This window comes from Drosophila willistoni, unplaced genomic scaffold (assembly GCF_018902025.1).
Source record: "Drosophila willistoni isolate 14030-0811.24 unplaced genomic scaffold, UCI_dwil_1.1 Seg765, whole genome shotgun sequence".
NCBI lineage: Eukaryota > Metazoa > Arthropoda > Insecta > Diptera > Drosophilidae > Drosophila > Drosophila willistoni.
Genome location: NW_025814669.1, coordinates 49,316 through 63,523, shown reverse-complemented (window position 1 = coordinate 63,523; position 14,208 = coordinate 49,316). Strand labels below are relative to the sequence as shown.

The following is a 14,208-nucleotide window of genomic DNA, read 5'->3' as shown; positions in this document are numbered from 1 at the left end:
TATATCGAGATCGAGGTCGATCAGATGTCAGGATTGGCCGAATGTAAACATTAAGAATGTTTTAAATATGCCCTCTCCTCGTCTCAGCGGCGGGGTACGGGCACACTCTCTCAAAATATAGGCAATAAGACCACATGTGCAATTAATAAAAACAGAAATAAAATCCGAAAATATAGACAATCCCAAGGGATTAATTAATGAAAATAATAGAGTTTACAAATTAATAAATATTTTTTCTGACTGACGCAAAGATAGTGTTTAATATATATATGTTAATGACTGTGCAACTTTGATCCAGAACGGGTCACTGTTATTGTAAGCCGTTATTTAGATGTAGGCCGTTACAATTAGATAAAACGTTTTTCCACTATGACGACTTAAGGAAAGAGTAACTTGCAAACTTGGTGTGGAAGTTCTAAAACTGATCTAAAACCTTTTAAGTTCTGATTTTGTTATGACTGAAATCCAAAGCGAATTGTGGTTTTGCTTGAACCAGTATCTCAAGGTCTCTGGCGTTTATTCGATCTAAAACCTTTTAAGTTCTGATTTTGTTATGACTGAAATCCAAAGCGAATTGTGGTTTTGCTTGAACCAGAATTTATTTCAAAACTTAAGCACTGAACGGATTATAAAATATATAAACAAGCAATAAGCCAATATAACGCTACAGCTGTAATCTTAGGTAAAATAGCTGGATTGTGGCTCAGAGAGACGTTGAATGTGATCGTGTGTGAATTTGACCAAAATATCATATTGCTCGGTCAGGCTACTGGTCAATAGGGCCTCGTAGAATTCACAGAGTTTATTCTCCGATTCTTTAATCATATTCTCGCAAATGAGCTGGACCTGCTTGAATGTGAAAAGACCCCTTTCCGAATCCAGTTCCGCTTGACCTAGAATTGCGGCAAACTGCTTGCGTTTGCCCAAGAATGTGTCACTACCAATGGAAGATCATTTATAAAAAGAGTGAATAGAAATGGACCCAAATGACTACCCTGAGGTACTCCAGAGGTCAATTGGACGGTCTTAGAAAATGAAGACTTAAGGAGGACCTTTTGTGTACGCTTAGAAAGATATTGAAGAATTCAATCAAGGAAAAGGCTGGGGATGCTAAGAGCTTTCAACTTATATAAAAGCAGAGTATGATTATCAGAGTCAAAGGCCTTGCTGAAGTCACTATACATGAAGTCAGTTTTCACGGCAGTCTTGAATCCTTTGATTGAGAGAGATGTAAATTCTAATAGGGTAGTAGTTGTCGATCTACGTTTTTAAACCCATGTTGGGAGGACGAAATATTTGAGCTACAGAAATGCTGCAATTGAGCAGTTATTATTTTCTCAAATGCTTTGGGTATGGCAGACAATTTAGAAATACCCGTTTAATTGGAGGCTCCGGACTTTACCCCTTTTTATGAAGAGGAATAATACATGATTCCTTCCAAATAGACGGTGTAAACAAATTAAGTATTGGATTACATAGGGCCTCTGCACAAAAACTTAATACGCAGTCTGGTATTGCGCCAGGTGCACATACTGGTAAGAATGTTTTAAATAAGCCCGCTCCTCGTCTCAGCGGCGGGGTACGGGCACACTCCCTCAAAATATAGGCAATAAGACCACATGTGCAATTAATAAAAACAGAAATAAAATCCGAAAATAAAAAAACACTCCCAAGGGATTAATTAATGAAAATAATAGAGTTTACAAATTAATAACTTTTTTTTTCTGACTGACGCAAAGATAGTGTTTAATATATATATGTTAATGACTGTGCAAATTTGATCCAGAACGGGTCACTGTTATTGTAAGCCGTTCTTTAGATGTAGGCCGTTACAATTGAATAAAACGTTTTTCCACTAAGACGACTTAAGGAAAGAGTAACTTGCAACTTGGTGTGGAAGTTATCTCAAGGTCTCTGGCGTTTATTCGATCTGACACCTTTTAAGTTCTGATTTTGTTATGACTGAAATCCAAAGCGAATTGTGGTTTTGCTTGAACCAGTATTTATTTCAAAACAATGAACGGACTTATAAAATATATAAACAAGCAATAAGCCAACATAACGCTACAGCTGTAATCTTAGGTAAAATAGCTGGATGGTGGCTCAGAGAGACGTTGAATGTGATCGTGTGTGAATTTGACAAAAATATCATATTGCTCGGTCAGATTACTGGTCAATAGAGCCTCGTACAATTCACAGAGTTTATTCTCCGATTCTTTAATTATATTCTCGCAAATGAGCTGCACCTGCTTGAATATGAAAAGACCCCTATCCGAATCCAGTGCCGCTTGACCTAGAATTGCGGCAAACTGCTTGGGTTTCTTTAGTGTTTTGATTGTATTATTAAGACCCTCGCATTTTTGGTCAGGAGTGATTTTGAACTTTGAGAAGGGACTTGAATGTTTCCTGCTGCTGTGTTTTGCAAAGCGATAACAAGCAGCGTAAGGCAAATCCCATAATGTGACTTTTGGCGTTTCAGAATTGCGGGTATTATGAGAATTTGAACTCAATCGACGACACTTTGTTGGACATACATCCAATGCATCCCAAGATACGATACGTTTACGTGAATTAAAAGCCATTCCTTGGTTAATCAGCACAAATTTGTTAATAAGCACCCTAAAATTGCTACAAAGATGGTAATGAAGAAATTAATAGCAAGTTCTTGTTTCACATTCACAATTATTTACATTTTGTTTTCCACTTTTTACTTGTTTTTTTTTTATTATGATGACGAATAAGACGAGTTCTGATTTATTTATGATTGAAATCGAAATCGAATCGTGAAAAGTATATGATTTTGCTTGAATAATAATTTTAAGGTTACCTTATTGGAACATTATTGTCGAAAATTTATCACGTTTGCTAAGATTTGAAATTTTTATCTACAAATTCAAATATGTCTACTCTGTCTACATAGTACCGACCTATTAACCTGAGACAATACATCATGCGAGTCGATTTAACCAACAGCCCTGGAGGAACAGCAAATTAACAACATAAAAGAAAGTTTTATACACAAGAGTTTGTGACATACCACACATTGGTGATAACCGATTCCGAAAATTTCAAGGACTTATCTAGAACGTGATTTTTTATGATTATTTTATTTAATATTCGGATTGGTAATAATTTTCTTTCGTCGATTTTGTTAACTCTTTTTAACTATGATTGAAGTTCAAAGTGAATTGTGATAAATAACTATGGTTTTGCTTGAACCAGTATTTATTTCAAAGCGTAAGCAATGAACGGATTTATAAATCATATAAACAAGCAATAAGCCAATATAACGCTACAGATATAATCTTAGGTGAAATAGCTGGATTGTGGCTCAGAGCGACGTTGAATCTGATCGTGTGTGAATTTGACAAAGATATCATATTGCTCGGTTAGTTTACTGTTCAATAGGACCTCGTACAATTCACAGAGTTGATTCTCCGATTCTTTTATCATATTCTCGCAAATGAGCTGCACATGCTTGAATGTGAAAAGACCCATCTCTGGTTCCAGTTCTGCTTGACACAGAATAGCGGAAAACTGCTTGCGTTTGCACAAGAATGTGTCACTACCAATGGAAGATCATTTATAAAAAGAGTGAATAGAAATGGACCCAAATGACTACCCTGAGGTACTCCAGAGGTCAATTGGACGGTCTTAGAAAATGAAGACTTAAGGAGGACATTTTGTGTACGCTTAGAAAGATATTGAAGAATTCAATCAAGGAAAAGGCTGGGGATGCTAAGAACTTTCAACTTATATAAAAGCAGAGTATGATTATCAGAGTCAAAGGCCTTGCTGAAGTCACTATACATGAAGTCAGTTTTCACGGCAGTCTTGAATCCTTTGATTGAGAGAGATGTAAATTCTAATAGGGTAGTAGTTGTAGATCTACGTTTTTAAACCCATGTTGGGAGGACGAAATATTTGAGCTACAGAAATGATGCAATTGAGCAGTTATTATTTTCTCAAATGCTTTGGGTATGGCAGACAATTTAGAAATACCCGTTTAATTGGAGGCTCCGGACTTTACCCCTTTTTATGAAGAGGAATAATACATGATTCCTTCCAGATAGACGGTGTAAACAAATTAAGTATTGGCTTACATAGGGCCTTTGCACAAAAACTTAATACGCAGTCTGGTATTGCGCCAGGTGCACATACTGGTTTCAAGGAACTGAGCACGCTAAGAACCGAACTTTCATCAAACATAAGGACTAAAATGCAGTTAGACGATTGCAAACGATGAGGATAAGGATAATTTGCTTGATAAATCGAAGAGGACTAACCTTATTTGAAAAAATCAGCAAACATATCGGCAATTGCCTGATCAGTGTCAGCTCTATTGTTTTCGAAAGACAAGTAAGACGGGTGCACTGATGTCTTACGATCCTAAGGTCCTTATAAGATAAATCGAGTTCTTCCAAATTCGGTTAGGAAGTCAGTGATATTGACGATTGTCAACTTACTCAATTGCCCTACAAAGGTATCTTAGAATCCGCCCGACTCAAGCCGTGGATGCATGCGTGTGATAAAACTGTGAGTTTCTGTTTGTAATATGTATTTGATAAGCAGTATTTGTATATGTATATCGAGATCGAGGTCGATCAGATGTCAGGATTGGCCGAATGTAAACATTAAGAATGTTTTAAATAAGCCCTCTCCTCGTCTCAGCGGCGGGGTACGGGCACACTCTCTCAAAATATAGGCAATTAATAAAAACAGAAATAAAATCCGAAAATATAGACAATCCCAAGGGATTAATTAATGAAAATAATAGAGAGTTTACAAATTAATAAATTTTTTTTATATATGTTAATGACTATGCTAATATGATCCAGAACGGGTCACTGTTATTGTAAGCCGTTATTTAGATGTAGGCCGTTACAGTTAGATAAAACGTTATTCCACTATGACGACTTAAGGAAAGAGTAACTTGCAAACTTGGTGTGGAAGTTATCTAAAGGTCTCTGGCGTTTATTCGATATAAAACCTTTTAAGTTCTGATTTTGTTATGACTGAAATCCAAAGCGAATTGTGGCTTTGCTTGAACCAGTATTTATTTCAAAACGTAAGTACTGAACGGATTATTTATTTATTTTATTTATTTATTTATTTACGTCAACTAACACAGCAGTCGACGAAAAAGCTTAAGCTAAAGACAGATTGTAATTAATTTAAAAAGATAGCTTAGCTATATACACAACTAAACATCCCCGACCCGGTGGAGGTGTTTTATTTGCATAAGGTGCCAGCTATGCCCCGATTCACAGCCAATGTGGTCAGGGATGAGTTGCAATCAATCCAAGTCGAGAATATTATTATTGGTTTCGCTGTAGATGATTAAAAAGTATAGCGCGAAGAGAACACACGAACAACACGAAAAGGTTCATGAAGAGAGTAGTTAGTCAGACATCTACTAAGGTGAATAGGAAAAAAGTTTCTGGTCCGACGTGAGGGAACACAAAAATATAGCGTATCTAGTAAATTAGTAGAAATGACTTCGCCGTTGACTAGTTTATGGAGAAAGAGAATGTCAAAAACGAGCCTACGGTTGTAAAGTGAAGGAAGATTAATAAGAAGAAGTCTGCTAGAATAAGAAGGTAGGCGAAGACTCGGGTCCCAATTAAGACCGCGTAACGGAAACTTAAGGAATTGCTTCTGTACCGATTCAATACTACGCTGGTGAACATCATATTGCGGATTCCACACTGGCGAGCAATATTCTAGAGTAGGGCGAACTAACGAAGTGTATAAAACCTTTGTTACATAGGGATCATCAAATTCTTTGGCCCAACGTTTAATGAAGACAAGAAGGCTGCATGCTCTATTGACAATAGAAGAAATATGAACATTAAATGAAAGTTTTGGGTCAAACATCACGCCTAAGTCTTTGAACGATGGTACACAATCTAACAGAACAGACTTAACAGAGTAATGAGCTAGGAACGGAGACAAACGACTGAAAGTCATAAAAGAACACTTAGAGGCATTAAGGTGTAATTTATTAACGTGGCACCAATCACAGAACGCATCGAGATCTGATTGCAAGTACTGTTGGAAAGAAGGATCATTATAGGAATAACAAATCTTGACGTCATCCGCAAACATGAGCACGCGTGAATGAGCCAAGGTCAAAGGCAAATCATTTATAAACAGTGTAAATAACAGGGGGCCCAGATGACTGCCTTGGTTTAGATATCGAGGAACGAAAAGACACCTTTTGGGTTCTGCCAATAAGATACGACTTTAACCAAGCCAACAGTTTTGGGGAAAAACCCATTATGTTAAGTTTCGCGAGAAGCATAGAATGATCAACCGTATCGAAAGCCTTACTAAAGTCAGTATAAATAACATCAGTTTGACACTTTTTACGGAAGCCATGGTGTACAAGGGTAGTCAATTCTAAAAGGTTAGTAAGCGACGAACGACCTTTCATGAATCCATGCTGACAAGGAGAAATAGAGGATCTAGATAGGTGTTGAAGGGAAGACGTAATAATTTTCTCAAACAGCTTTGGTATTGCCGAAAGTTTGGCAATGCCACGGTAGTTAGAACAACCGATTTGCTACCCTTTTTAAAAAGCGGAATAATAAAAGACTCCTTCCAAATATCGGGAAAGGTACAAGTCTCACTCGATATAAAGAATAACCGAGATAAAGGCTTAGATAGGGAATTCGAACACATTTTAAGGATGCAACTAGGTATATTATCAGGACCGTGAACGAAGGAAGACGTCATAGATGACAAGCTAGAGATAATACAGTCTTCAGTAATACTAGGAAAAAACATACAATTTAAATGTGGGATTGAAAAGGGATAGGGTGTGGGTTCCGAAACATTAGTAGAATAAGTCGACTAAAAGAATTTAGCAAACAGATCTGCAATATCTGAATCATTATTAGCAGTCTGGTCATTAAGTCTGAAGGTGGAGGGTAGTACATTAGAGCGTCTTTTGGAATTAACAAAGTTATAAAATCTTTTGGGGTTCTTATAAATTCAACCTTACAGCGGACGATATAATTATTGTAGCATTGAGTGTTTAAAAGACAAAATTGACATTTAGCTATACAGTAATTTGCATAGTCAAGTCGCGAACCAGTTTTTTAAATCTTTTAAAATATCTCGATTTAATATTACGGAGATTAGAGAGCCTACGTGTGAACCAGACTGGCGCGCTGGAGACAGTAGAGACATTCACATAAGGAACGCATTTATCAATTAGAGAATTAAGAGCAGAGTAGAAAAACTTCACTGCACGATCTATATCGCAGCACTCAAATAGAAATGACCAATCAAAAGAGAAAGTAAGGCTATTAAGAAGATTGAAATTTGTTTTACGAAAACATCTACGACGAGAATTTGCGATGTTATTAAATGAATTAGTAACGGAATTGTAAGAAATAGTAAGTTCAATGGTAGGGTGATAGGGATCTTCAGGTTTCACTAGGAGCTGTGTTCGGGATACAGCACTAACAGTGGGATCAGAGACAGAAACAAAATCAAGGATTCTTTTACAAGAGTTAAGGAACGAATTCAACTGATATAGCGGACATTCAAGTAGGCTATCAAGAAAAACATGTTGAGATGAAGGAATTAAGAAAGATAGATTATCATCAACAAGCCAAGAAATATTAGGCAAGTTGAAATCACCTAAAACTATAAGGAAATCGCGATCTTTAAGACGATTAAAAATAGTTTGCAAAGCATCAGCATGATGCATATAGGTCGTTATATCAGAAGCTGGAGGAATATATAAACAAGAAATATATAAGCTAAAGTTGGAACATGTAATTTCGACGCAAATAAACTCAACACCTAAGGGCAGGTCAATCGGCACAACACTTGAACACAGATTCGAGTTGACAGCAATAAGTACTCCACCGCCACGACGACCAACACGATCAAGCCTATAAGAAATAAAGTTATTAGAAAGAATTTCATTATCTAGAACAGAGGAGTTAAGCCAAGTTTCAGAGAAAGCTAATATGTCAGCTGAAAAGGTTTGGCTATCACAGAAAAGGTTCGACAGCTTGGTAAGAAGTCCTCTTACATTTTGATAATGAATGCAAAGACTAGACGTTATTAGTTTTTTGAAGCAGAAGATAAAGTAGGAAGGTGGACAGGCAACGGACGAGAGCGCTTATTGGGCGCAAACTCGTGTACAACTAGGGCCTCTGGCCAAAAATTAGGGTCAACCATAGCTGAGAAGTACTCATTTGGTACTGTAATTTTAAAAGAGGAGATTTCGCGAGGCCTAGAAAACTTAAACTTTTGAATTAAAACCTTAGCAGGGCAAATATTACCAATGTAAGCTGCCACAGACGACTCAGAAGTATCTGGAGCAAGCCTAGAAATAAATAATTGTTTGCGATGAGGCACTACAGTTAGTGGAGGCGGAGGAGCATTGGGATCCGCAAGTGATTGAGAGCCGGCATGATCCTGTGATTGATCAGAGTTCCCGTGACGGATAGATTGAGGTACACCAGGGCTTGTAATGGGTACTTCAATCTGAAAAGAAGAGCATAAAGAGGGACAAGAAGATGGTGTAGGCGAAAGTAAAATCGGAGAGGAAGTAATAGAGAGAGCTGGCGACTGCTTACGAGGCAACTCAAGGGTACATTTCTTGTGCAATTTCTCAGAAGGTGGAACAAATTTGAATTGCGACAATAATTGAACGCTAGAGTCACACTCGTTTGACAGCTGTTTGGCCAGTTTGTTTAAAGAAAGAAACCTTAAACGAAGATCCCTATACATACGGCTAAAATCAAGCTGCTGGCTGGCACAAGATGGGCAAGTCCAGCGCATTAAGCCAAGCTCAGGCTTAGACACAGACCAAACCAGAAAATTTGTCGTAGTCGCGGCCATTGAGGCCAGCACATTTTAAGTGACTAAGATTATCGCAGAGCCAACAAGATATTGCTCTATACTGATCATCAAAACGATCAGAATGCTTGCAAGTAGGTAGACAATAAGCCATTATAAAGCCAAAAGAAACACAAGGCAAAAAAAAAAAAAAATAAATAAATTTATATATATAAGAATAAATAGAAAAATTTAAATACACAGCACAAAGATAATTATCGATAAGAAAAAAATATTAAATAAAATAAAAAATTATAAAATATATAAACAAGCAATAAGCCAATATAACGCTACAGCTATAATCTTAGGTGAAACAGCTGGATTGTGGCTCAGAGCGACGTTGAATGTGATCGTGTGTGAATTTGACAAAGATATCAGTTTGCTCGGTCAGCTTACTGGTCAATAGGGTCTCGCACAATTCACAGGCAAATCCCATAATGCGAATTTGGGCTTTTCAGAATTGCATGTATTATGAGAATTTAAACTTAAACGACAACGCTTTTTAGGACATTCATCCAATGCATCCCAAGATACAATAAGTTTACATAAATTAAAAGACATTCCCTGGTTAATCAGCACAAATTTTTTAACCAGCACCCTAAAAATACAAATTCAAATCATCCAAATCAAATCGTGAAAAGCAACTAACATTTTGCTTGAATAATAATACTCGGGTTACTTGATTGGAATTTGTCGAAAATCTATCCCGTTTGCTAATTTTGCAAAATTTTATCTACAATTTTAAATACTAGCAACAACAATCTATGCCAGATTTTCGTTGCTTTCTTGACTCCGTACAAAATTATCTCCAAAAACTATGATAATAATTGAGAACGTTGACGATACTATGCGAGGTACATTCAAGGCACCCTACGAAAACAGGTTAAAGCCTGCTTCGCCAAAGCATATAAAGCACGGCATGAATTGCGAATAAGAAAAAACAGATACACAAAGAATAGCACTATAGCTATTCTCTGTGATCGGCTCGGTATAGACGGTAGATTAAAGATGGTAGATTAAAATGAATTAATTTTTTGTTATTGTTATTGTTAACTCTTTTTTGTCGTCTTCAATTCGTCTTTTCTAATTTACTTTTATGGCTTTTTTTGTTATGATTGAAGTTCAAAGCGAATTGTGATAAATAACTATGGTTTTGCTTGAACCCGTATTTATTTCAAAACGTAAGCAATGAACGGACTTATAAAATATATAAACAAGCAATAAGCCAACATAACGGCTGTAATAACAGCTGTAATCTTAGGTAAAATAGCTGGATGGTGGCTCAGGGAGACGTTGAATGTGATCATGTGTGAATTTGACAAAAATATCGTATTGCTCGGTCAGATTACTGGTCAATAGGGCCTCGTACAATTCACAGAGTTTATTCTCCGATTCTTTAATCATATTCTCGCAAATGAGCTGCACCTGCTTGAATGTGAAAAGACCCCTTTCCGAATCCAGTTCAGCTTGACCTAGAATTGCGGCAAACTGCTTGGGTTTCTTTAGTGTTTTGATTGTATTATTAAGACCCTCGTATATTTGGTCAGGAGTGATTTTGAACTTTGAGAAGGGACTTGAATGTTTCCTGCTGCTGTGTTTTGCAAAGCGATAACAAGCGGCGTAAGGCAAATCCCATAATGTGACTTTTGGCGTTTCAGAATTGCGGGTATTATGAGAATTGGAACTCAATCGACGACGCTTTGTTGGACATACATCCAATGCATCCCAAGATACGATACGTTTACGTAAATTAAAAGCCATTCCTTGGTTAATCAGCACAAATTTGTTAATAAGCACCCTAAAATTGCTACAAAGATGGTAATGAAGAAATTAATAGCAAGTTCTTGTTTCACATTCACAATTATTTACATTTTTGTTTTCCACTTTTTATTTGTTTTTTTTTTTCGTTATGATGACGGATAAGACGAGTTCTGATTTATTTATGATTGAAATCAAAATCGAATCGTGAAAAGTATATGATTTTGCTTGAATAATAAATCTAGGGTTACCTCATTGGAACATTATTGTCGAAAATTTATCACGTTTGCTAAGATTTGAAATTTCCATCTACAAATTCAAATATGTCTACTATGTCTACATGGTACCGACATATTAACCTGAGACAATAACTCATGCGAGTCGATTTAACCAACAACCCTGGAGGAACATTTCTGATGAATAAACTCAGTCCCGGTTATAGTTTAATGATTATTTTATTTAATATTAGGATAAGTATTAATTTTTAGATACTAGATTAAAATGAATTAATTTTTAATGTATTTCGTCGATTTTGTTAACTCCTTTTTGTCGTCTTCAATTCGTCTTTTCCGATTTACTTTTATGGCTTTTTTTGTTATGATTGAAGTTCAAAGCGAATTGTGATAAATAACTATGATTTTGCTTGAACCCGTATTTATTTCAAAACGTAAGCAATGCACGGACTTATAAAATATATAAACAAGCAATAAGCCAATATAACGCTACAGCTATAATCTTAGGTGAAATAGCTGGATTGTGGCTCAGCGACGTTGAATCTGAACGTGTGTGAATTTGACAAAGATATCATATTGCTCGGTCAGCTTACTGTTCAATAGGACCTCGTACAATTCACAGAGTTGATTCTCCGATTCTTTAATCATATTCTCGAAAATGAGCTGCACATGCTTGAATGTGAAAAGACCCATTTTTGATTCCAGTTCTGCTTGACCCAGAATAGCGGCAAACTGCTTGCGTTTGCACAAGAATGTGTCACTACCAATGGAAGATCATTTATAAAAAGAGTGAATAGAAATGGACCCAAATGACTACCCTGAGGTACTCCAGAGGTCAATTGGACGGTCTTAGAAAATGAAGACTTAATGAGGACATTTTGTGTATGCTTAGAAAGATATTGAAGAATTCAATCAAGGAAAAGGCTGGGGATGCTAAGAGCGTTCAACTTACATAAAAGCAGAGTATGATTATCACAGTCAAAGGCCTTGCTGAAGTCAGTATACATGAAGTCAGTTTTCACGGCAGTCTTGAATCCTTTGATTGAGAGAGATGTAAATTCTAACAGGGTAGTAGTTGTCGATCTACGTTTTTAAACCCATGTTGGGAGGACGAACTATTTGAGCTACAGAAATGCTGCAATTGAGCAGTTATTACTTTCTCAAATGCTTTGGGTATGGCAGACAATTTAGAAATACCCGTTTAATTGGAGGCTCCGGACTTTACCCCTTTTTATGAAGAGGAATAATACATGATTCCTTCCAGATAGACGGTGTAAACAAATTAAGTATTGGCTTACATAGGGCCTCTGCACAAAAACTTAATACGCAGGCTGGTATTGCGCCAGGTGCACATACTGGTTTCAATGAACTGAGCACGCTAAGAACCGAACTTTCATTAAACATAAGGACTAAAATGCAGTTAGACGATTGCAAAAGATGAGGATAAGGATGATTTGCTTGATAAATCGAAGAGGACAAAGCTGTTTTGAAAAAATCAGCAAACATATCGGCAATTGCCTGATCAGTGTCAGCTCTATTGTTTTCGAAAGACAAGTAAGACGGGTGCACTGATGTCTTACGATCCTAAGGTCCTTATAAGATAAATCGAGTCCTTCCAAATTCCGTTAGGAAGTCACTGATATTGACGATTGTCAACTTACTCCATTGCCCTACAAAGGTATCTTAGAATCAGCCCGACTTAAGCCGTGGATGCATGCGTGTGATAAAACTGTGAGTTTCTGTTTGTAATATGTATTTGATAAGCAGTATTTGTATATGTATATGTATATGTATATTGTATATTGTATATGGATGCATGCGTGTGATAAAACTGTGAGTTTCTGTTTGTAATATGTATTTGATAAGCAGTATTTGTATATGTATATCGAGATCGAGGTCGATCAGATGTCAGGATTGGCCGAATGTAAACATTAAGAATGTTTTAAATATGCCCTCTCCTCGTCTCAGCGGCGGGGTACGGGCACACTCGCTCAAAATATAGGCAATGGTTTTGCTTGAACCCGTATTTATTTCAAAACGTAAGCAATGAACGGACTTATAAAATATATAAACAAGCAATAAGCCAACATAACGGCTGTAATAACAGCTGTAATCTTAGGTAAAATAGCTGGATGGTGGCTCAGGGAGACGTTGAATGTGATCATGTGTGAATTTGACAAGAATATCATATTGCTCGGTCAGCTTACTCTTCAATAGGGCCTCGTACAATTCACAGAGTTTATTCTCCGATTCTTTAATCATATTCTCGCAAATGAGCTGCACCTGCTTGAATGTAAAAGTCCCCTATCCGAATTCAGTTCCGCTTGACCTAGCATTGCGGCAAACTGCTTGGGTTTTATTTAGTGTTTTGATTGTATTATTAAGACCCTCGAATAGTTGGTCAGGAGTGATTTTGAACTTTGAGAAGGGACTTTTCCTGCTGCTGTGTTTTGCAAAGCGATAACAAGCTGCCTAAGGCAAATCCCATAATGCGACTTTTGGCTTTTCAGAATTGCATGTATTATGAGAATTTAAACTCAATCGACGACGCTTTGTTGGACATTCATCCAATGCATCCCAAGATACGATAAGTTTACATAAATTAAAATCCATTCCTTGGTTGATCAGCACAAATTTTTTAATCATCACCCTAAAAATGCAAATTCAAATCATCCAAATCAAATCGTTAAAAGCAACTATCATTTTGCTTGAATAATAATTCTCGGGTTACTTGATTTGCTAATTTTGCAAAATTTAATCTACAATTTTAAATACTATCAACAACAATCTATGCCAGATTTTCGTTGCTTTCTTGACTCCGTACAAAATTATCTCCAAAACTCTGATAATAATTCGAGAATGTTGACGATACTATGCGAGATACATTCAAGACACCCTACGAAAACAGGTTAAAGCCTGCTTCGCGGTGGCCAAAGCATATAAAGCACGGCATGAATTGCGAATAAGAAAAAACAGACACACAAAGAATAGCACTATAGCTAGTTATGAAGAGACGGTCTATGAGAATAGACAGAGATGTAATCGGCTCGGTATAGACGGTCTATTCCTGTGATCTCCTCAGTATCTTCTATTTAATCAGAGCAAAGGACACTCTACATGGTACCGACAGATTAACCTGAGTCAAAAACTCATACGAGTTGATTTAACCAACAACCCTGGAGGAACATTTCTGATGAATAAACTCAGTCCCGGTTATAGTTTAATGATTATTTTATTTAATATTAGGATAAGTATTAATTTTTAGATACTAGATTAAAATGAATTAATTTTTTATGTTATTGTTATTGTTGACTCTTTTTTGTCGTCTTCAATTCGTCTTTTCTGATTTACTTTT

General features: G+C 36.5%; 1 protein-coding gene across 3 annotated transcripts in view; it reads right to left on the bottom strand.

Annotated features, from left to right (window-relative positions):
• Positions 1–634: 634 nt before the first annotated feature.
• LOC111518954 (akirin-like) overlaps positions 635–14,208 on the bottom strand; it is a 28,965-nt gene continuing 15,391 nt past the window's right edge. Inside the window, exons 1-3 of one of the 3 annotated variants that reach the window (XM_047013348.1) lie at positions 10,732–10,896; positions 10,351–10,669; positions 635–909 (exon numbers count right to left, since the gene is read on the bottom strand). In XM_047013348.1, the coding sequence (XP_046869304.1) occupies positions 679–909; positions 10,351–10,623 (504 nt within the window). In that variant the 5' untranslated portion in view covers positions 10,624–10,669; positions 10,732–10,896 and the 3' untranslated portion in view covers positions 635–678. Of the gene's footprint in view, positions 910–9,994; positions 10,670–10,731; positions 10,897–14,208 lie in introns of those variants that run through there. The other 2 variants (XM_047013347.1, XM_047013349.1) reach the window with 2 other exon arrangements.